The 22471-nt window shown below is 36.5% G+C and overlaps 1 protein-coding gene across 3 annotated transcripts in view; it reads left to right on the top strand.

Annotated features, from left to right (window-relative positions):
- Positions 1-22471, top strand: part of MBOAT2 (membrane bound glycerophospholipid O-acyltransferase 2) — a 93279-nt gene that overhangs the window by 54112 nt on the left and 16696 nt on the right. For all 3 annotated transcript variants that reach the window (XM_071441100.1, XM_071441118.1, XM_071441110.1), the window contains 5 exons: positions 3861-3956; positions 7905-7960; positions 15042-15096; positions 15878-16061; positions 21752-21944. In XM_071441100.1, coding sequence (XP_071297201.1) covers positions 3861-3956; positions 7905-7960; positions 15042-15096; positions 15878-16061; positions 21752-21944 — 584 coding nt within the window. The remainder of the gene's footprint in view (positions 1-3860; positions 3957-7904; positions 7961-15041; positions 15097-15877; positions 16062-21751; positions 21945-22471) is intronic.

Below are 22471 nucleotides of genomic sequence, written 5' to 3' on the forward strand. Positions count from 1 at the left end.
AGCTGGCCAAAGGGATATTCCATACCATAGAGTGACATGGTCACTGGATAAACTGGGGGGAGTTACCTGGAAGGGGAGTGATCTGCTCCTCAGTAAGCAGTAAGGTGATGAGCAATTGTACTGTGCATCTCTTTTCTCTTGGGTACTATTACATGTTCTTCCTTTCCTTTTAATTTCAATTATTATCAGTATTAGTATATTTATTATTATGATATCTAGTTGCACTTAATAAATTGTCTTATCTCAACCTGTGAGGTTCACCTTTTCTTTCTACTCCTCCTTTTCCCCGTGGGTGGTGGGTGTATGGTGGAAGCAGTGAGGGAGTGGCTGCCAGCTGGAGTTACTGTGACGCTGTGTCATGTGGAGTGAATTCTAAGGTGACACTGGATAAAAATGCTTTGCCTGTAGGAAAAAAAAAATCAACTGTGCAAACAAAATCCAACCACTTTACACTGAACTGAGCAATGCTATTACTGTGTTGGCTGTGCTAAACTTACGAGGACAGTAAAAAAGAGGAGTACAGGGAAGAGATTGAAGTTTTCTTCATTAACAGAAATGGTGTTTCAGGAGTCATTCTATGTAATGTTAGCAGTAGAAAGTGTAATAGAAAATGCGTATCAAATTCCATCAGGATGTTTGGAGACTAGAAGAAAGTTCATGTAATGGGAAGAAGCCAACCCCTGTATATCTGTATATCCGTGTGTGTGTACAGATATATATATAGATAGATAGATACATACATATAGATAGAATGATGTATTTTGGTTTTATATGTATTCATGCAGGTAAAAATTCCTGATATGTATATTGCTAAATATTAGTTGTCAAAACAGGACTAGACAAAAAATAGTGAATAGGACAACGTATTTTATTTGCTAATAAGATATTAATTTGCCTTTGTTAAAAAAATAGAAATAAGTGGATGTTCTCTTTATGAACACCTTCTGTAAAGAAGTTCATGGAGAGGCTGCTTACTTAGAATTTTCTATATATTGTAGTATTTATGTGCATAGTTAAGGTACTTCATTTATAATATGCTAGAATATACTTCTAAAAAACATTGAGTAGTTTACTTGATACATTTCTTTTTAAAGGAAAGATAAAATTTTATGAGTAAAACATATTGCATACTGTTTTTAGTGTTCTGAGATGTTAAAAATTGTAAGGAATTGAAATATTATATTAAATACCTGTACAAGAAAAGCCCCTCTATATAATAGGCTATCCAGTATTGTTGGCTTAATTTCTTTCTTTTTTTTTTAAACTTTTAATTAGGAGTTAAACATATCTGGTTTCTGGTACATGCTACAGTGTCTCCCAGATGTGTCTGAATTTGGTGCATCTGTTGATAGATAAAGTAAGGTTGTATTGACAAAGATCCTGGGAATTAGACATATTTTAAATGAATGTTTTTGGGTCTTTCTGTTACATAACACAGGTATTATGTTCATTGCAGGTCAGTTTGTCTAAAAGTTACTTGTAATAATAACTGTGTTGTGACTTGCTTGTAGCTGTTCATCTTCAGTGTGAAATATTTTCATCTTTCTGCTCACAAGAACATTATACAGTGAGAAGCAAGTATAGAGTAACATTGACTTTTAAGACCAATTGCATTTCTGCTGGTGGAGAAAGTTGGGTAAATTGCATTTGTGTGAAGCTTGTAATTAGCTGTATAGTTGGGTAAAGCTTGATGTGGTTGAGCTCTGCAAAACTTCACTCAATTTTCTGATCTAAGGGTTGTTGAATGAATTATTGAAGAGAGTAAGAAACATTGTAGTAAGAGGATTCTAGAAAGTTCTCAAAACATTTTCAGATCTTATCTGATTTTTTTAAACTAAAGATGGATTTACATGAGAGTTAGGATGATCAGCAAGTTGCACTACAAACCTGCAGAAGAAATAACAGGAATGATGCAAGCTGTCATAAATCATTTAAGTTCCTTAGGGGAGAATGTATTGCTGCACTTTGCCTGGTGAAATGACCTTTCTCATGAACAAGGGATGTGGTGTGGCATGACTAATGTGCAGAGATGCAGGTGGAAGTTGAAAAGCATTGTATGGGTTGCAAGTTCCTGTGTTTTACTCATCAATTAAAAATTTTCAGTCTTCCAGTCTGTGTGTAACTTGGAACTGTGGCTGAAATAATTGGAAGATAGTTAAGTTTCATAGTTGTATTTGGTGAGTGCAACAGCAGCAAATTTCACTGCTCTGTCAGAAGACAGCTTTTGTTTTAGACTGGAATTTCGAATCAAATCAAGAAGTTTAAGGTGTTTTGTTTTTCTTTCTTCCATTTCTGTACTTTAACTTCAGTGTGGGTATTAACTGAATGTTGTGAGAAACGCCTACCATGTTGGTCATGATGACTATTGTTTATTTCATATAATTGTGGGTTACTTTGAATTTAATTTTAAAGGACATCTAGTCCACCCTGCAAGGAACATCTTCAACTAGAACAGGTTCTTCAGAGCCCTATTCAACCTGACCTTGAATGTTCCCAGGGATGGGGCATCTGTCACCTCTCTGGGCAACCTGTGCCAGTGTATTCTTACTATAAGCAGTTTTGTACTAGTTAGTCTCCCAGTATAATACTGTTTTTGGATTGTGAATGCTAATGAAAACATAAAATAAACTATTGCTAAAACAGACCCTCTAATTTTTTTTTCACCAAAATACATGTAATTTAATGGTATATAAGGTAATCTGTGATTTCAAAGTTGGATGCTTTAAAATATTCAATGGTTTATATATAGCGTGTTTTCCAGTTAAACTGCAAGTGTCAGATTGAAGAGTAGTTTCTAAGACCTTAGATTTTTCTTAATGAATTCTTGCAAAATATTTATTTGGAAAAGAAAGTCATGTTCCAAAGCAGTCTTGCAGTGTCCCTCACTAGTTCACCTAAATCCAGTCCTGGCTGTGATTTTCAGTTTGTTGAATGAATATTTTCATTCTAACTGGATTTTAGATGCGTTATGCAGTCTGCTGCAGGGATTGCACATCAGTCTTGTGCATGAAGTAAAGACTGTGGAGTTCATACATTAAAGTCCTAAAGGATTAGTTAAGTTCCTGCTGGCATTCACTGTCCTTTTGCACTTCAAAGAACATCTGGCAGATTTTGTGAGGTGTACTGGCAGATCAGTTCTCTCTAGTGTGTTGTTGAGAAAATGGTGTGTAAAACTAATTTAGTCATACATAGAACACTTTCACAGTTCATCTAGTTATAACATTGTAACAGTTTTACAGTTCCTATATGTGTTTTTTCTTACCTTTGCTCAGGATCAGCTTAACAGAAGACAAAAGGTGTCCTGTTCCTTTTTCACTCAGCTGTATTTTAATATGTGTATTTGAAAATTACTTGACTTTTCCAGTTCCTTTGAAAACAGCAGCAATACGATTTGTGGTACTGAATTTTGAATGCATAGCAGTATACATGCAATGGGAATTATTTGATGTATCATTTTCCAAACTTCTATGCTCATAGAGACAAAAATTAGCCCCGAAGTACAAAACAAAAAACAAAAAAAACCAACCTTAACAGATTAATTTTCTCTTTATAGGACTTGCAGTTTTTACAGTGGTGCTTACAATTGTAAATTCTAGGCTTCATTGGTGTGATTAAGTATTTTGGCTACTGACAATAGAATTTCTATGGTTGAACTGCACACTTTCAAATAAAAAAGTATGGGCTTGCATAGAATAAACATTGCAAAAAAACCTCAGGCAGAATAAAGTATAATTACAGATTCCTATTATGTAATATTTTGTAGAAATAATTGGAGATTAAATTCTATTGAAATGATACTTTATTCAGTGGAGAAATGTTTATGATTTTTAATTGAATTTCTTTCCCCATTTTCTTTCCAGGTATTGCTTTGTTTTTGCTTTAGGATACCTCACTGTGTGCCAAATTACTAGGGTCTATATCTTTGATTATGGACAGTATTCTGCTGATTTTTCTGGGTAAGGACAAAAATAATCTTCCTATCTTTTCCTCCTAAGTGATACTGTATCTGTTGTTGTTGGGGATTTTTTACTTGTTGCTCTCCCCTCTTCCCTGCCCCCCCCCCCAATTAATTGTGTCAACCTTTAAAACTTTGGGAGAAAGCTGAGCATGTATGTGCATATTGGCACACGTGCAAATATATAAGTAACTATGCTTTAATCATACAAATTGAGAATTCTTATGAACAATTGTTCTTCTTAGAACCACCAGTGTGTTATTTATTGCCTCTTGTTCCTGGCTGAATGGCATAAAGGATTTGGTGGCTATGGGAATTTTTTCTCTTTGATTTTTCCATTAAAGTGTCTGCTACCATCCTTGACAGCATGATGAACCTTGAATTGTGTCTGGTGTACTTACTTGCCTGGCGCAGTCTGATACCACTTTTTGAGGAAAATCAGAACATTTTATGGAATTTAGCTTTTAGCTTCTTTCTTTTTTTTCATTTTATGTTAGATGTTCCAGAAGGAGAAAGCTAAGGAGACAGGCACCTGGATGTTGAGGTAGTCACAGAGAAACAGAAAGTTTTGTCTGTTTGCCCTCATATTATATCGTGAACTTATACCTATATTTGACTTGAACTGTATAGGAGCAAAACAGAATTAAATGGGCAAAATAAAAATAAACCGTATTGGTAATTCTTCTTTCTGATGCAGACACAAAGAAGTGAAGTGCAACATTTCTTACAAATAAGTTTGCTGCTGTGATAGTGCTTTTGTTGGTTTAAAGGAGAGTGTATATTCTCTCCTTTAAAAAAAAAAGGGGGGGGAAAAAAAAAGAGATGAGGAGTACTTGCTAGTCTGCTTAAAATAATGCATTAAGTACTTTCCAGGGATACTGTGAATGGCTGTGGTCTTTGTAGTTTAGCATAACCTGTGATAGAATTGTACTTGTTAGCCTTGTTACTTCTCAGTCTTTATTGGTAACAGGCATGTAGTCCAGAAAATTAACTTGTAGGCTGAAGCCAAAAGCTCTTATGGTTGAGTTCATCTTTTCTGTCATCTTTATCTTCTTACCTTCTACAACATCTTCCTACATTTGTCTTACATCCAAGTGTCTGCCTTCAAGCCAGATACCCAAGTTCCAGTTGTAGTCAGCAGAGATGTGATTGATGTGGACAGTAGAGGCTGGAGGGCATTGCAGCTGACCCAGCACTAAGTGTCTACCTGAGTGTGAACTGGGTCACTTGCCAGATGTCCCTGACTCTGGACCACATCTCCACTGGCTGTAATGAGAGCTTGCAGCACAGTCATATGCATAAAGACACTAGATTTACTGATGTTGGACATAATTTCACCATTTCTAGTGAAACTGTAATCCAGATGCTGTCCCTTCCAGTTCACTGTAGGGTCAAAGTGTACAACCCTGGCAGTGATCAAAGTTCTGAGCTGACTGTGGAAACAGTGTACTTACACTTTGTTGTTCTCATTCTCAAAACAATTAGTAGAGCTTGAGCACACCATTGCTCACATGGGACTGTACTGCTTTCAGTTGTGGCTCTGATGGTTTGGTGGTAGCTCAGAGATTTCTGTTAGGTCTAAACACATCCAAAGATACCCACATCCTATCCCCAGGGAAGTTCAAGGCCAGGTTGGGTGGAGCAACCTGATCTAATTGAAGGTGTCTGCTCAGGGCAGGGATGATGGAGGTAGGTGATTTTCAAGGTCCCTTCCAACCCAAAGCATTTCATGATTTATGAGCTCTGTGCTCTGGACAGAACTGTTCTGAAGCCTGGATCCAACTCTCTGATTGTGTGTTTGAGATGGCAGATTTCAACCACCCTTTCATGCACCAGTTTGGGAGCTTGATGTATGCACATCACATTAAATCTCTGGCATACACTGCATGTGCTCCCTTGACACAAGACAGAGATTACTTCCAAAACAGGCAGAGAAAGAAAACTTTCTCTGGTTCTAGGAGAAGACAGTAAGCTCAAAAAAACCCCTAAAGTTGCCTAACTACTGCTGAGCTCCAGTATGAGCAAGTTCTTCTTTCTAAAGATGTTGGCATGGATTTGTACAGTGGTTAGACCCAAAAGAGCTTTAATGTGTGTTTACGTAGATATTTCTCCTAGCATGCAGTGCTTGTCTGAGGTGCCCAAGCTGAGAAAATCTGCTCAAAATTTGAAGGAAGCTCTCAGTGCACTGGCAGAGGAGAAAGCTGGGGACACCTCATGCTGGAGATGCAATTGCTTGTGCAGAGCTGTGTGGTCCTGGCTGCAGTACTAACAGATCCCAGCTGCCTCCTTTGCCTTTCTGCCAGCACCTAAAAGGGATTGTTAAAATCCTGCTTCACAGCCTCACTGTGCCAGGAAGGACTCTTCCTCTTTTAGTCTCCAGATTTTTGCTCCTCAGCCAAATATTTGATGGTACTGGAATAGCCACTTCAGGAGAAAAAAAAATAGAATACCAGGGTCTGCTATGATAACAATGACAGATTTATCAGCTGGAATTAATGTAAGGGCCGACTGAGCTCCTCCTGGACTCCATCCTTCCACCAGGCAGGACCCATGCTGTCACATGTCTGCTTACAGAAGGAAAACCCATTATGTTTAGAGTCAGTTGGGGATTTCTGCCAGCACCAGGCAGGCCTACAGATTAAATGCTAGAAAAAGGTATGAGGGATTTATCAGACTATTTGTTCCTGTTTAGTCTTCTTCCTTTATGACCCTTGTGTGTCACTTTAGTCTTGGTATCAGGATTTTGGGGTACTGGTAGTACTGTAGAATTTTTTTTCCCCTGAGTGTATGTTGAGGACTGGAAATAGTTGTGTGTTTTAAAACCATTTTAACCATTACCTAAAAAGAAAATCAATTTTATGGACTGAACCATATGGCAAAATACTGCCTTGTTGATGAAGGTGGACTTGATGGCTTTTGGATTTGTGTTTCCGTGCCAACATAACATGTTACAAAGATGCCAAGTACACTCAAGACATGAACAAAACTAAGTGCCCATTGTACAACATTATTTTTTATTGTGAGGGTTTTTTTGCTTGCTGTGGTTTTTTTTTTTTTTTTTTTGTTTGGTGGTTGTTGTTTGGGTTTTTTTTTTTTTCTCCAGCTCAGATACTTCTAGGTAAATTCAGCCCCTGATGTGTTTTTTGAGATCTGATTTAAAAATTAAATTTCTAAATTGTAGTAGTTCACTTTATGCATTCCCCATTGCTTCCCTACCCCAGGGAGGGGGTTCATAATTTTGAGAGTCACATCAGGCAAAAACTCTTAGATACTATGAAAATGGTATAATTTCTCAGTACAAAACTGACTTGGATAGCCATGGCAGAATATTTCTTGGACAGTTTAAGATTCACTCAAGTGTACCAAATTCAGAACAAAGTGAACTCTGTTTGAGTCATCATAATTATGCTGGGTTTTTGTTTTGCCAGGTATTTTGCCATGTTTACTTGGAGCAAATAATAATTCTTGATGGAAAAATCAAAGATAGGATCAGGTGTTAGTAGAAACCATGGAAGTGGTCTGCATAGCTAAATAACTTATTTTAATATTCAACTTCGTTATAATTTTCTTGTCTTTTGCTTACTGCTGCTGTATCTTGCAATGAATATAATTGCTCTGTCCTTTCTTCTTTACTCTTCTCCCTGTAAAAAGAAAATAAACTATGTTAGTAAAAATAAATGTGAAACACTTCAGCTGTATTTGTAGAACCTAATGCAGCAATAAAAGACCGGTGTTATCAAATACTGCATTTAAGGCTTAAATTCTTCTCATTGCATTGAAAACTCTGCAATGGCTTGAAAAAATGAAACACTTTGTTCTTGCATTGAAGATGTTCCAGCTTAGAGTAGTTAACCTGGAGTCCTAATATAAAATTTCCCTGGTATTTATAAGTGAAAGAAAATCCTGAATTTGTATCTAAATTGTTCTTTCTTCCCTTTTTTTGTGACAGTCCAATGATGATAATTACACAGAAGATCACTAGTTTGGCATTTGAGATTCATGATGGTAAGATTTCTTTACTGTGTTTAATTTTCCATACAAAATAAATTTTACCAAAGTTCATCATGAGTCAGTGAATTACTTTAGACCACACTTGTGTTTCAATGCAAAATAAATTTCTGTGCCTCGGTTGTTTCATTGATGCTTATTAATGAAAGTACTGGGAAATGTTGTTCTGACTCGACAGAAGCTCTAAAAATGCTGGCACTGTGCAGAAGATATGACTTATCAGACCAGTGACGCTTCTGGAGTCAATGTCTAAAGAGCAATGATATTCTTTTGGGCTGGGGTATTGACTGTGAGAGTTAACTAAAGAACTTCCAGATTCAGAGACCTCTGTCGCTGACAGATGGATAGAAAAGGCACATGTAATTTCAGCTGTTGAGCACCTTTTGTTTTAAAATGCTAATTCTTGAGCACTTCCCTAGTTTGTGCCATATATGCTGATTTTTATAAAACCTTTGTGTGTTTCACTTTGTTTAGTATCATAATTACACTCATAGCTAACAGATTGCGGTGAACAGGGAGATTATCTAATTATGTTTATGTCTTTTCTCCTGTCAGATGTATCCATCAGATAAGTGGGCCCTGTGACAATGAATCCTAATGTTGGCTTTCATGGGCAGAATAGCTAGGTTTTTAGTTACCTTAAAATTCAAAGGAGTAATTTTCATTTTAAAGTTTGAAAATGTCATCTCATAAATCTATCCAATTAGCTTGAATCACTTGGAGCTACAGATGTCAGTTGAAGATTTGGGAGTGTAGCTCCAGACACCTGGATAAAGACACCTGCTGTTCTGATATTGCTTATTAACACTGTGCATGAAGTTTAATATGTTTCTGCCTCATATGTATCCTTGCTTTAGTGCTCTTGGTGTTTAATGTTTTTTCCATTGTTAAGTGGCACTGTCTAGAGAAGCCTGTGGGCAAAAACTTTCAGGAATATGAAAAGTTGGGTAAAGACCTTTTAAAAATATTTTTGTGTGAATGAAAATAAATAATGCTGGGCTTATCTAGTTGGTCAAAGACATTGATGTTTACCTTCCAGAGAAAATATTTTATTCGGAAGGAAGTAGTAATTTTGCAATCTATAATCAACTAAAGTAAAGAGTACACAGGTTAGTGGAAACAGGTTATTATAAGGAAGTAATAGTTCTGGTATCAGGCATGAATGCTTCCTCTTACTATTATTTTGCTGGGGAAAGAGCTATTCTGAATTTGCTGACATCATGCACAAATAGTGGAGTGGTGGTATGGAACAAGCATGTGAGTGCTCCTGGCAGTCTTGAGACAAATGTTTCATTTAGTCAGCTCTATTCTTAACTTTCATCATGAACTAGACTAGATTTTTTCCTACTTAAATTAATTCAGATAATTTGTATTTTCTTCTGGATTTCTTTATACATTGAATTTTTAGTGTAAGTCTTGACATTTTGTTCCTCATTGACCTCTAAATTCTTTGTCAGCCCTTGAGTAGTAACTATATTGGAAAAATTTCTCTGGTTGTGTCAGCAGTTTAGCAGATTCCTTGAGTTGAATAGTCACAGTTGTGAACACGACTTTGAAAAGTTGATGTGACCAATGTGAATTCAGAAGCAGCTGATAGTCTGGTGTCATGAGATGATAAGAAAAGATGTGCAGGGAAGACTAAGATTGCTTTAAAGCAAAATTTTTTAATCTTAGACAACCTAAAAGGGATCCTTCATGAAAAATTAATGAAAACAAGCCCTGCTGTCAGTGGGCTTTTGTTCACTCTACAAAGGTACATGCTTCCATTGGAAATTACTTAGAGATATAGGGACAGGAGAGGAGATAATGTTGCAAATAATTCTAAGTGATTAATGACACTCTGAGCCTCTAGTTACATCAGCTTGGCTATATTAAACACCAATTACTTTATTTTCTTCCCTCATTTTTTTACCAGTACATCCAAGGAGTGTAATGAAAATAAACAGCCGGGAAAAAATGTTGCTGTGTTGGAAGTTCCTGGTAAACTTCAAGGTTCCATTGGTAGCTGGGTTGGTTTTTGGTAAAGGCCAGTCTTCTGGACTTGATCTTTCCATGGCAGCCAGTTTGTTGTCTTCAGCTGGTTTCATTTGAAGGTCCTGGAGTGAACTGAGTGTAGCCACAAAGGCCACTCACTCTTGCTGCATATTCAGGTGTCTGTCTAGCTAAGTGGATATGCTTGATTCCAAACTGAAAACTAGTATGGAATCCCATACGCAAATAACAGCTACCCCTATAACTGTTAGACCCTTGTGCTCTTACCGTGAGGGATTTTTTTAAGCAGGGAAATTAAATGCAAGTTGCGTATGATTTGGACTTGATGATCCTTGGGGGTCCCTTCCAATTCAGCTTATTCTGTGATACTGTACTTTAAGCTTGCTGTACAATACAAACATTCCAGAAGTTTGCATGGATCACAAACTTACACCTGAAGAGATTTGGTGTATGCCTTTCATGTATTCTGATCTACATTTTGAACTTCAGTCTTTGGTAGTTCTTACCTTGCAGTTCCTTGTTACTCAAATGAGCAATGCCAAAAATGAGTAGTCAGTGTGTTAACATTTGCTTTGTATTTTTTGCTGATTACCCCTGGCATCTCACATGTATATTCTAAAGGGAGAAATGTTTTTATGTAATTTGGAAACTGCTGATGTCCATATTAATTCTTTATGTGAAGATTTAGATTTATTTAAGCAACACTTCGGGCAAATAACAGAGTTAAGGGAGAAAAAGGAATTTTATTTTTATTAGAACAAAAAATTTGCAGCTGTTTAACAAAAAAATATTGCTTTCTAATATTTCTGTTAATTATATCAGTGAAACTGTCATGGTGTAGTGCTGTTTTGGGGTTTTTATTTAGTAACTTGCTGCTTTCTTATTATGGTTAGGATTATTATTAGGATGTGGTTATTATGGTTAGGATTTCCTTTTAATGCTGTCTCCATCTACCTCTTGATTTTTATTTATTTTTTTAATGTGCTCTCTGTTATGATAGTGACAGCACTATGTTTCAGTATCAGTTACCGAATTATTTTTTTATCATATGTGTCCTTAGTGGTTAAAAGAATTATATTGTATTTTTCCCCTTCTAAGTTTTCAAGTATAGTTTTGTGCCTCTGTTTTGCTTGTATGGCTCTCTGGATATGAAGACTTGTACATTTTCTTGCTTTTTTGGTAGGTTTTTTCCAATTTTACTCAGTGGGCATTCTACCTATTTGCCTTTGTTGCTGCCAGTGTGGTAATAACAACTAAAACTGTTATTGGCTGTCTTTGGATCTTAAAATGTTTTAATAACAACAGCATTTGGGCTCAGTTGGTGATTCAATTCAGAACTAGAAAAATTTACTGTAATTGCAACAGATCCTGTGATAGGATCTATGGTTATTATTAATGTATAATCCTGTGTCTAGGCATTTTTAGTTACTGATTAGCCAGATTTCCATACAAATATAAAAGTGGATAAGTTTAACCACAAAGATGGGGTGATAATATTTGTAAATACTGTTGCAGTGAGAGCTCAGAAGCAGTCATAATATTCCATAATAAAGTCTGTGTGGCAGGATAGTGGTGTGTGCCTAAGGGTTTGTTACCATTAGGATATGGGCTCTTGAGAAGGAATGTAAAGACAGAACTTCCTCATGATGTAGACCACGTGGGAAATTTTTTTACTGATGATTTACATAATTCTTTTACCAAGGAAGGAACATAGGAGTATTTCCTGCTTTACAGATGAGAAAATGGAGTTACCGTTGCTGAGTGACTGAATTGTTTCACCTCTCTAACAGATGTTCAATAAAACCCATTTTCTCTAATCTCTGCCATGTGATTTTGTAGTAAGAAGGAGTTGTTGTGGTAGTCTCTCGCTTTAGGACAGAGGAAAGCAATTCTTAAAATCCCCAAAGGAATGCTACAAAACCTCATGAGTTCCCTAGCAGCAGTGTGCTGCTGAAGTGGGAGCTCTTCATCTCCAGTGTGTAGTAGGTAGGGAACAGCTATGGTTTATCAGGTCTCTTTTCCCATGGGCCTGGGAAGTAGTGAATGTGTATTTATTAATTCATCTCATACTGAATAAGCAGCAATGTAAGAGCACCTCTTCCATGTTTATTTTCTATGATTTAAAAAATCTTAACGGTAGCTTCCTGAAAGCTTTCAAGAGTATGACAGAGATCATCATGTTCTTGCATGCTGTGCTAAGATGATAAATGGACCTTGAAGACACTGAGAAGGCATTTAAAAAGAAGCCCCAACAAAACAGGGAAAGCCACTAACCTGACCTCAAAGAATCTGCTGGCTGGAGGGAAACCTTCTTGAGATAGGAAATGAAAAATTAACGGAGGCCTACTTGGATGCAGTATATTTTAGACAGCAAGTGCATTGCTCACAAAGGGCCTTAAATGACTTCATATGTATATATGTAACAATTACATACATAACATAACTAAAACCTGTTTTAAACCTGTTTCCTCCTACCTCTCCAAAACCACAGATCATATTCCATTGCTTAGATTCTTCTATTTCAGGTTTGAGGGTCTTTCCTCCTTTTTGGTCACACATTTGTAATATGAAATATTTCATTTGACTAATTACCTTTATTTAATGACTAATCTTGCTTTATGCAAGTTCATTTGGACACACTGGGTGATAGCTTCCTCTTTCTGACTTCAGGGTAAAATACTTATATGGAATATAATGGCAAAGGAGGCTCCTGCTCCAATCAGTTTACATTGTGTGGGCTGTGAGAGACTGAAGGCTCTGAATGACACACTTCACTATGTGATGGGATCTACATCCATCTATAGATGTGTTAAATTTGTTTGTATTAAATTCAGAGATTCACTACCTGAGAACTGTAATATTATGGCCTTAAAGGTTACAGAATCTTTCAAAATGCTTCTTCCACATTTTTTATTCAGTGCCTTTATCAGCATAAAAGCCGTTGCTACAGAACCAAGAAGATGTGAAAATGTAATGATGAGGAAGAGAAGGTGATGCCTTGGGAAGGCTGACCTAGAGCAGAGACTAGACAGAGCTAAAGAATAAAGTAGGTATTTATTAGGAGGCCTCAGTAGATCCACCTTGGGCAGCACAAGAGCCCAGCCAGGCCTACACCCAAGGTGAACCCAAAATGGTCACAAGAATAGATGACCGGGCACGGGGTCTCTCACTTTTATACATTCTGGTCCGTTAGCGTATCGGAGTTAAAAGTCCAATTACAGCTTTAGCTTGTGAAGTCACATCCTTCTTGTTTTTCTGTCTTCAGTCCATGTTGTTTATGCTCTTGGGCCTGAGATCTGGATCGGCTGTCCTTGGTCCCCAGCTAGAGAAGGAATTGTTTTGTCTCCCTACTCTGTGAAGAGAGCTCACCATCCCCTAATATGAAACCCAGACCCACACACTAAAGCAGCACAGAATCTGAAAAATAGAAAAGCTAAAACCTGAGGCATCAAAGGTGCTGCATGAAGTTAGGGGATGATAATTTATTCTTCAGTTTTTTCTTGCCTTGAATGAGTCTGAATGGTGATAACTTTTGACTGTGGAGGATCAGGAGCAACGAAGGCATTTTCCCAGGTTGTATTGAAGCAGAGGAGGTGGCAAGTTGGTAACTTCCTCTGTATTCTCAGCTCTGTTGAGGACTTAAAGTGTGGTTTTGAAGTCATAAGTGTGTGTAGATCGTGGCCATAGTGGAGTCACACTCTAAGGCAACAGAATTTCCTTCGTTGTAGATAACAAGTGTTTCCATGAGTCACAGAATTAAATTAGCTTTTACTTCCCCTCAGCTCCTCAATCTTTTTTGTCATAAGGCTCACTGATTTTGATATCTAAAAAAAAAATTGGCTCCAGTTGAAACTTAGCCTGGATCAAGAATAAGGGCTCCCCTCTGTGGATTTACTGGCATCAAAGAGTGGGGTTGGAGGCAACCTTTCTATGACAGGAGGAGTATCTTCTATAGAAACATCTATTTTCATAAAGCACATTAGGATTTCATATTTAGATTGCCCTGCTCTTTTGTCAAACTTGATTAGAAATTGGCTGCTGGGTTTAAGCACTGCTGTGGAGAAAGATAATTGAAGTGTGATCCCATAAATTTGATTTCCTTTAGGAAGCTATGTGGATAAAGTTTTTAGTAGTTGCAATTGTAAAGAAAAAATGAAGTACAAATAGCAGGAAATGGCTGCATGTGGGAATATCTGAGGCACTGGAGAAGGCTGCAGGAGGAACTGAAGTGGTCATTCTGGCAGGCAGTGCTGGCTGGTATTAGCCAGGGCTATCTGAAGGAGGGAGCTCTTACTTTTTTTTTACTATACCTGAATTAGTATATTTCATAATAAATGAAAATGTTGAAAGTCTTATTTTTTACTTTTCTCTTTGATGAAAGTAAAGAGATTTTGAAGACTATTTTACAGGGATAGATTGCCAGCATTTCAGAAATAGCCACATATGGCAAGAAGTAAACTCAGTCTTGTTGCTGAACTTAGACTTGGACTGCCCTCTTCTGCTAGTAGGGGTTAGAGCTTTTCATGTTAGTGCTCAGGAAAAAGGCTGTGGCACCCTTTACTGCCATGCCTGCTTCACTGGAGCTTGGTCATGACCTTTATTTGCAGTGCAAAGCTGTTCTTGAGATCTGTTCTAAGTATCCAATTGCTGAAATCTCTCTTGGACTGTGTCCATTTCATGCATTGAAACTGCAGTGACTATGGCTATGACAATGGCTGTGTTTTGGGGCTTGTCCTGTTTCCAGAATTGGAAATAAAGGGTTTTAAAACCTGCAGACTTTGAAGTCTCAACTAATGTAGAAGAATTGTTTTTGTTAACACTTTTTTCAAGTTGTCATTGCTTTCCTGAAATCCACATGATTTCACGTTTAGGCACTGCTGGATATAACTGAAGATACGAGAGTTTGTGATTTTGTTTGTAAGAATTGTTTGATCCAACTCCAGCAAAAATGTTATGTGACATAATAGCTCTGAAATCGATTGAGGCATTAAGAAATTACATTGCAGCACGAGACTTGTTCTGCTGAGTAAAATATGGGGGGATTTAGCTTTCTTTATTTTTTTCTTTTTCTTGTCCTCTTCCCTAGGAATGTTTCGGAAAAATGAAGACTTGACTCCATCACAGAGGTGTTTAGCTGTAAGGTAGGCTTTCAGACATTCTGCTTTGGGGATGTTTTGTGTATTTTCTTAATGCTCTCTGCAGTTTCTACAGCTCAGGTTCAAGACAGAATTTATAAGGTCATGTAAAACAGATCCATGTTTTTATATATTTTTAGTTTAATTTGTATATCTTTTCTTCTGAAAAATATCACTAGGAGGAGATTTTATAGTTATTTAAAAAGAACATTCTAAGTTCTATGCAGTCTATGCAAATGCATGCCATATCAGATAGGAGTACACATATGAAGTAGCTGGTGAAGAAACATTGTTAAATCCTGTTTTTCAGTATTTAACTTGCCTTTTCTCAGTACTTTATTCAGGACACTTGAAAATAGTATGTTGCTTTGGGCAAGAGAGTGTTGAGACATCTGTTTAAATTGAAGTTATTGCCAGTTAGGCCAAACCTTTGTTTATTGATTCAATTGTTGAGGGAAAAATAGTTTACGCAGTGGAACAAACACTTAGGAAAACAGCCCTCCCTTTCCTTCCTCAGGCTCAGCTTCAGTCAAACACCTCTGCTGGGCAGGGAGAGACTCAGTAGAGTTCAGGAGGTCTGTCTCAAAATGCCCAGTATGGATTGGAAAGAAATGCTATGTGTAGAATGTTTCAAGCTGTGATTACGAAAGACAGACAAACTGCTCTTGTCCATGTGGTTTTTACTGCAGTTAGAGAGAGTGGTAGCATGGAGTGTGATTTTTCCTACTGTGGAAATCCTGAAGAACTACACAATCCATCTCACCAGTTGCTTGTCTTTGAATTACAGACGCATGCCAAGTCTACTGGAGTATTTAAGTTACAACTGTAATTTCATGGGTATCCTGGCAGGCCCGTTATGCTCTTACAAAGACTATATTACTTTCATTGAAGGCAGATCATACCAACTGCAACAGTCTGAAGCAAATGGGAAGGAAGATACAAAGTATGAACAAACGGATCCTTCCCCAAATGTAAGATGTGTGACTCTTGCAGTGCTGATGCTTATGGAATCATTGCATGGAAAGCTTGGTTTGCACTCTTCATTTACAGGCATAACTGCTGAGCTGAGTCTGGAGTTCGTTCATCAACAGAATAGTTCCTTGTTCAAAAAGTTACATGCTTATTTTTTAAAGGCAGGTTTTCTCCATGGTTTCCAGTCTGGATCTTGTGGATAAAAGCAGATTAATTTGGAGCTTCCTAACAAGTTTATATGGTAAAAAGCCATCTTTAAATGAAAACTGTTCATGCATGTTCACTTCAAAGCATATACTGTGCATAAAAACCCAGTCATATGTAACAAATTGAAAAGGTCATAGAAATAGTTTATTTTTCATGCTTGCAGTCATGTAGAGAGGTATTAAAGAAGGATTTTGATCTGAAGGTGTAGCAAAAGATGTACTACCCATAACACTATGAACAATACTTCAAGACACATAAGTCTTTTTTTTCTTTGGTCTGTTACTGGAGAAGAGACCAAATACTTAGAAAAGATAATCCAGTTGATCATGCCTTACAAGAGAGATTGTATGACCTGAATTTAAATCAAAAGCTCACAAAACTTTTAAAATTTAGTCCAATTAGGTTAATGCCCAGAGTATTGAATATTATCTTTTCACTCTTTTCATATTGTCTTACGTAGTAATGTATCAGGCGTTTAAATTTACATGTGCCTAAGATAATTCTTACCTCCCATAAGAGGCAGATTTATCATGGGGTCACATGGATGGCTTTTGCTAATTCCAGCACCACTTGCCCATGTTCTGCTTGTCTTGTGAGACCAGCTGTTGCTGGAGCAGATGGAGGTGTTTTCCCACATGGAGGTGCTTGTCTTGTCCTACCATCTAGAGGTCATGGCCCCACAGCTGGGCCAACAGGGAGTGCTTCCCAATCACTTCCATCCTTGGAAAGGTGGGTGAGGACTCTTTGCATGTTCCATTCTACCCATCTTGTGTGATTGTAGTAACTTGCACAACTGGAATCTAAACTCATGGCTGGAGGATGATAACACTTGAAGGTGCTCCACGAATTGACAGAGCATGTGAGTTCACGCAAGTGAGCTGTGGAACATGTTAGGAAGGGTGAGACACTGAGAATTCCTTGTGTAGATCAGCATCACATGGCCCATGCTCTGCTTTGATGTGTTGTATCCACAAAGTTGCAGGCACTTTTGTTTCTAAATGTTGTTTTGGCCCAGTAAAGTCTTGTGTACTGAAGTCCTATTTCTGCAGAAAACTGTTATATAATAAAATTATTGCAAATAAATGGAGGTAAACCAAACCTGCCTGTATCAGTACTTCTGGACACACATCCACTGATTGCCTGATAGGACTTCCTGGCTTTTTACCACATAATCTTGCTAGTAATATGGAGAAGGTCAATAGAAATAAATATAAACCTATGATGGCTTCTTCTTTCAGGTAAGTGCTTTTCCTTAAAATTATTTGCTCTTAAATGCTTGAAACTTTTGCAATTTATGCTGCATTAGCTTTTGACATAAAAACAAAGAGAAGCTGTTTATGCTCCTGATATTTCATCTCCCAACTGGTGTTAGAGAAATCTGGCTGCATTTTATAACACCAGTGAGTATTGTGTGCTTTTGGAGAAAGATGAATGACACAATTTCACTGCATTTGCTGTATCAATTAAAATATTCATTGTCTTGTTCTAGAAGAATGTTTAAATACCATTAACTTTATATTAATACTTAAAATTTGTTATTATTTCAAGAAGAATAAATTTTTACGTAACTCAAAAAAGTTTGAAATGTAGAGGAGATCAGCAAATGTTAATGTCATAAATAAAAAAGAATCCTTGAGCTGAGTTACAGTAAGTTTCATTTATTGTTAAGTAAAATTACATAACTGAAGTAGTTCATGCCAGCCTCCTCCTCTATAATGTGTGTTGACTGCATGATGTAAACTTGGATTAGTACTTTTGCTGTGTTCATTGCATGTTAAATGAAACAAGTCACCATATTAAAACTTACTTCTTATATCCCTCCTATTGTGCCTTTTTGCAAGCTATCAGTTGTTGGTGCTCAAAGTGGTGTCAACTCTCAGAAATTAATATCTGTCTTTGTAAGTTTCTTTTTATTATGGCTACCCTTAAAATACAAGATTCCTGTCAGCAGATATCTGCTTTCTTGCTTATTATGCAGAATCTTCCTACAGGTTATAATGTTCTTGCTTAAATATCTATAGTTTTTGTCTGAGGCACCAACCTCTCCAAAATAATGTGCTTTAATACCACTAAATATTAAGTACTGATTCTTTATCAAATTAAGAACAAGTTCATTCAAATAAAATTTTTCAAGATTCCTCTCTACTTTTTAAAATCTATTTGTATATGTTATACATGCTTATGCAGTAATTTATTTCTAAACTTTCTGAGCTCTGTGAGTGCTTTACCTTTATTTCTTCAGTTAGAAAGCTGCTCCTGAACTGCTTTCTCCAATTAGGTATCTAGCTTTCAACCTAATTATATTCCCATCTAATTTATGCACATCTAGTTTTGTCCTGGCACTGTCTTCTAGCTTAAGTACCTCCTTCCCTTCCTAGTGTTGATCATATTTCATATTTTTATACAGGTATGCTCAGTTGTTCATCAAAACTGGATGAGACAGATCTTTTTACTTTTTTGTTGTAAAATAATTTGTATTTTGTGCTTCTTCTGAGGTCAAAGTTATCCTGCATTTTACTGTCTTTTAATTTCTTAACAGAACAGTTATTTTGCTATGTTGAAAACTTAAACAAGTAAAATAAATGAAACTACAAATTACTTCATCCTTGTAAAAATTGACGAACCCTTCTATGTGACTGTGCAATTCAGTGATTTCCCATTTATGCCTTGGCAAAGAAAGGTTAATTAAGTAATAAGAAGTGAATGAATGTTTTACCAAATGCATTTCAATAGGTAATTGAAAAATTGAACAATGATTTTGTTGGTATCATTGCACAGTGTTGTAGTTTGAGTCAGATAATTTGATTTGTCTGAAACTAACTTGTCGTGAAAAAACAAACAAAAACCCACCAAAACCTACCAGACATATCACCACACCTTCCCACCAAAAAATTTCCAACAAACCCCCTCCTGCAAAATGCCAAAAATCTAGGTTTTCATCTGATTTGTTTCTCTAATCTGACTCAGCCTAAGGAGCCAAACCTTCAGAGAGGGAGTGGAGGCAGGGCAGGACTCCTTTGCATTGCAGCCTGTGTTTGGCTTGGCCTCAGAAACTCTGCTTAAACCAGTCTGGAAACAGCAGCTCCCCAGAGGTGGGAGATTTATTTCCACCACAGTTTTCTAAGGACCCTGTAATCCCTGATTCTGATCCCTGTAAGTGGTATCAGCATGCTGGGATTTATAATTATTGAGTGAAGTAGTGTAATTAAAAAAAAAAAAAAAGTTTAATTCATGACAGAGTACTGTATGAGTTCATTATTTGTTCTTAAAATAAATTTTGTTGAAAATCTGATGCTCCTGCATAAAAGAGGTGTTTTCCCCTCCACAATTTATTTAACAACCTTCAGAGAAATGCAAAGCATATTTGGTGTTGAATAGGCAGGTGAATGACATCTGTTTACTAAAAGAAAAATTGGCAAATAGAGGCAGTGGCACAAGGCAGGTCCTTGAACAGAGATTACAATATAAGTGGCCAAAACATTTTTTGAGACTTTGTGGTCATCTTCAGATGGAAAGAACCTATTTTATATATTCATACTTCTGTTTTAACTTGCATGTTACTGTTACCAGCTTATTGTTTCTCCTGCAGAATTGAACATGACTTGTAATTATGGCCTAGGCCTTAAAGTTAAATCCTTGCAAATGTCTTCAAACTTGGGGTGATGCCTTCTGATACTTACAAATATCAGACTTGATATTTGTAAATATCAAATATAAATAAATATAATATTTCAGACTTTTGTATTTGTCACCAGAATTACCAGAATTAAAGATTCATTAGTATTAGTAGTAACTGATTTTATGAACATACATTTCTATTGAAGATCCTGAAGGCATTAAGTCAACTGAACTTTCCCTCTGCTGTAGCAAAGAGAGGGATTATGAATAGTTCTGAAATAACCAAGGAATGCTTCTAGAAAATTAATGCTCGTCATGTTGAGCTCTTGTAATAGAATAAAGTATTAAAATGAAGTTCATTAGAAAGCAAACAGATAATTAAGCACCAGCTTTAACCATTAATAGGTAGTTGCCTCCTGAATTATCTGGCAGATGTTTTTTGTGAAATCATTGCGATTCCTGATCCTCTCTGAAATATCTTCTGAGATGAGCCAAGTGAAATATATGCAATATCCAAAAATACCCTCACTGTTTTAGAACTTTTCCAAGTCTCACTCTTTAATCAGGTTGTACCACTTCTTACATCTGTGCAACTGGGTGAATCTTTGATATGTTATGTCTTGCCAAAGTGTGTGCTTTCAGTTGGACATTTACTGCCCCATTCTGTATCATGGAAAAAAATTGCCCTTTGTTTTGGAGCTAGATGTTGAGCTGAACTCTCAGTGAAGCAGGATGTTATCTTTAAAAGTTTGGGTGGGTGTACTGGAAGCAGCACAGACAGATTCTGGTTATATTTTTGTTCTGATGCTTCCAACAAAAGTAGATTGATTGTTTTCTTGTCAAGTTTAGTATCTGTATAATTGTAATGTAAATTAAACCAGTAATGTTTAAATATTGAGATTGCTTAAAACAAAAGCTTGAAAATTACATTTCTGTGAATTAGCTCTCGAGCTTCTCTTGTTGGTGCCTCCTTTAGTATGTTACTGGGGTCTTTCACAAAATATGGTGTCTGCCTTTGGGATGTGGATCAGACTAGTGACTTAAAGCAGTCAGTGTCAGGCATATATTGCTTATATTGCTCTGTATGTTTTATAATAGAACCTTAGAAAAGTTCTACTGAAGATACATACTCTTTACTGTGGTGGTTATAGCAAAGCTGAGTTTTGAGAAAATTTGAGTAGGTCCTATCTGAACAACACACTTGTAACATATCTGTGAGCATACTATTTGTACCATTGTAGCTTGATCACTCTGATTGGGAAAACAGGTCCATCTAGAACTGATTGGCTGAAATTTGGGCTGAAATTCATAAATCATTTCAGTATTTTAGTTGGTTTATAATTTAGATGCTTCAGTAATGTAACAGAGATCATTGATGTATTGAGTTGGGCAGAAATTGAGCACCTGCATTATGCCAAAGGGTCCTGAAAAGAAACTGAAGTTTTGCCATTATTCTGGAATCTCTGCAGTAATAATCTTACTTTGTCCTAGATTATATGTTTTGTGTTATGATGTCTTAACAATTTAATTGCTTCAGTAATTTGACAAGAAAGTAAGAAAAAAAAAACTGACCTGCAAAAGGTGCTCTGGTTATTAAAAGGACTTTTGGAGAGTCAGTGTAGTCAGAGTGGATTTATTGCGTTGGCCATGGGAAGTGATGCTCACAACTTGATCAATATAACAACATTCCTTGAATCTCTATAAAACAGATTTTTTATAAACTATTTTAAAGTTGCTTGTATATATATTACTGAAAAATTAACATATATGTATGTCTGTATAGGGAAGGAAGATTATAACTTTCCTTTGTTTCCAAAAGATAAACAAAAAAATGAAGCTTACAGAATCTCCCTTAAATTTTCAGATAGCTGTGGCACAGAAGCTCTTGATCTGTGGACTGTCCTTACTCTTCCACATGACTATTACACAAACTTTGCCTGTGGAATACAACATTGATGATAACTTCAGAGCTACAGCATCATGGCCTGTAAGGTTTTTCTACCTGTATGTGTCTCTTATGGCTGCCAGACCCAAGTATTATTTTGCATGGACTTTAGGTAAGTATATGTTTAAAAATATAATAATAACAACAGAAATACCATTGTTGAATATCAAAGTGTACTGAGAGTCATCTGAGATGTGTTCACTTCAGTGTGTATTAAAAAGTGGCAGTGCCCTCTTGAGGCCTTAGGAAAACCTGATTGCATTTAAGTCTTTCAAGGTATTAAGTACATTGAGTAGTGTCTCTTTTTGAGAAGTGATCACTCTCTTTTTGGAAGGTGATAGTGTTCCAATGAACAGTAACTTTAAAAAAAGGAAAAGTAGTGGTACATCTGTTCTGATGTACAATCCTTTTTGTTTATGATTTTTAAAAAATTATTTTGATACCTTTATTTTTGGCATATCTTCAGAGTTAATTTTAACCTCTTTCTGTGGTTAGTTATCAGTAATTTGCTTGATTTTATTCAATCACAAAGGAAAATTAATACTCTGGAATTCAGGTACATGATACTGTTGTTAATAGTAGGTGGCATTTTCAGAATTTGATGGGTGACACTTCAGTTTTAGCCTTAGTTTACTAAAA

This window comes from Agelaius tricolor, unplaced genomic scaffold (genome assembly GCF_023055355.1).
Source record: "Agelaius tricolor isolate 1412-34295 unplaced genomic scaffold, bAgeTri1.0.p SCAF_1, whole genome shotgun sequence".
Taxonomy (NCBI): domain Eukaryota; kingdom Metazoa; phylum Chordata; class Aves; order Passeriformes; family Icteridae; genus Agelaius; species Agelaius tricolor.